This window comes from Camelina sativa, unplaced genomic scaffold, assembly GCF_000633955.1.
Source record: "Camelina sativa cultivar DH55 unplaced genomic scaffold, Cs unpScaffold02223, whole genome shotgun sequence".
Taxonomy (NCBI): Eukaryota; Viridiplantae; Streptophyta; class Magnoliopsida; order Brassicales; family Brassicaceae; genus Camelina; species Camelina sativa.
In genome coordinates, this window is record NW_010923337.1 from 1 (window position 1) to 1,610 (window position 1,610).

At 42.0% G+C, this 1,610-nt stretch overlaps 1 protein-coding gene across 1 annotated transcript; it reads left to right on the top strand.

Annotated features, from left to right (window-relative positions):
* Positions 1–3: 3 nt before the first annotated feature.
* On the top strand, positions 4–1,255 carry LOC104774268 (protein ROOT PRIMORDIUM DEFECTIVE 1-like; the record flags this gene model as incomplete). Its single annotated transcript, XM_010498912.2, has 2 exons — positions 4–32; positions 114–1,255. Coding segments are annotated over 2 exons (1,008 nt in total), but the record flags the coding sequence as incomplete, so codon positions are not given.
* Positions 1,256–1,610: the final 355 nt, after the last annotated feature.

Genomic DNA, 1,610 nt, shown 5'->3' on the forward strand with positions numbered 1-1,610 from the left:
CTCACCGTCCCTGTTCTCCGCTTCTTGCGCAGGTATCAAAATCAGATAACAATTCAAAACCTTTGATTGAAACTTGTAAAAGACTCTGCTATTTTTTTTGTTTTTTTGCGCAGGTATCCGACTCTGTTTCACGAGTTCCCGCATGCTCGTTACGCGAGCTTACCATGTTTCAAGCTAACGGACACAGCACTAATGCTTCACTCACAGGAAGAGATTATTCATCAAAGCCACGAGGCTGATACAGTGGAGAGACTATGTAGAGTTTTGATGATGACGAGAACAAAAACTGTCTCTCTCAGATCACTACATTCTCTCAAGTTCGATCTTGGTTTACCTGATAACTACGAGAAGACGCTAGTCATGAAATACCCTGATCATTTCTGCTTCGTCAAGGCCTCTAATGGGAGCCCGTGTCTAAAGCTTGTAAAATGGCATGATGAATTCGCATTCTCTTCCCTGCAGAAGCGGAACGAGAGCAATGTTGTTACCGGGGAGGATTCTAGTTACCGTGACTTCAAAAGAGGTCAGTCCACATTGACGTTCCCTATGAGTTTTCCTAGAGGTTATGGAGCGCAGAAGAAGGTCAAAGCATGGATGGATGAGTTTCAAAAACTTCCTTACATTTCTCCTTACGATGACTCGAGTAACATTGACCCGGAAAGCGATCTCATGGAGAAACGAGCTGTGGGAGTTCTGCACGAGCTCCTGAGCTTGACTATCCACAAGAAAACCAAGAGGAACTACTTGAGGAGCATGAGAGCGGAGCTTAATATTCCGCATAAGTTCACTCGTTTGTTCACTCGATACCCCGGGATTTTCTACCTCTCATTGAAGTGTAAGACAACGACTGTGATTCTCAAAGAAGGGTATCGTCGAGGAAAACTAGTGAATCCGCATCCTCTCACTCGTCTTCGTGATAAGTTCTATCATGTGATGAGAACAGGGTTTCTTTACCGGGCTAGAGGGTTAGGCATGGTCTCTCAAGAGGAACTTTTGCTTGATAAGCCAGAGGATGACCTTGCGGAAGAAGGCTCTGAAGAAGAAGAGATTGTGGAAGGAAGCGAGCTTGAAGAAGATTCCGAAGTTGAATAGCAACAGTTGTTTTGTTGTTCACACAGAGGGCCAATTTAACTGCATTTGATCTCTTATGTAATGGAACGGAGTTTGAATTATGTAAGCATAATAAAGTCCATAAAAGGATATAAAGAGAGATTGTATTTCCACCAAGAAAGATTGTCAAACAACAAAAGGGAAACAAAAAGACAATTTGGATTTCAAACTAACAAATGAAATTGTTAGAAGAAACCATGAACAAGATCAAAATCGAAAAAAAACTACTGTCTATCTTTTAGGACAAATCCTAAAAATAGCTTCAAAAACGGAGAGATTCACCTGATAGCAACGATTAGTTAAATCTATCTCTTGAATGTGAGATCTCAAAAGTGGGGGCAAAATACATGTGCTCTCTTGGGAATGTAGAAGATAAAGAAATAAATAGTCAGGTTAAAAAGTAGAAAAAATTGGGGAGCCAAGTCGGCTAATCCCAAGCACTGGTCACTCCACCACCATACCCACCGCTTGGAGCACCACCGTATCCACCACCACCATAG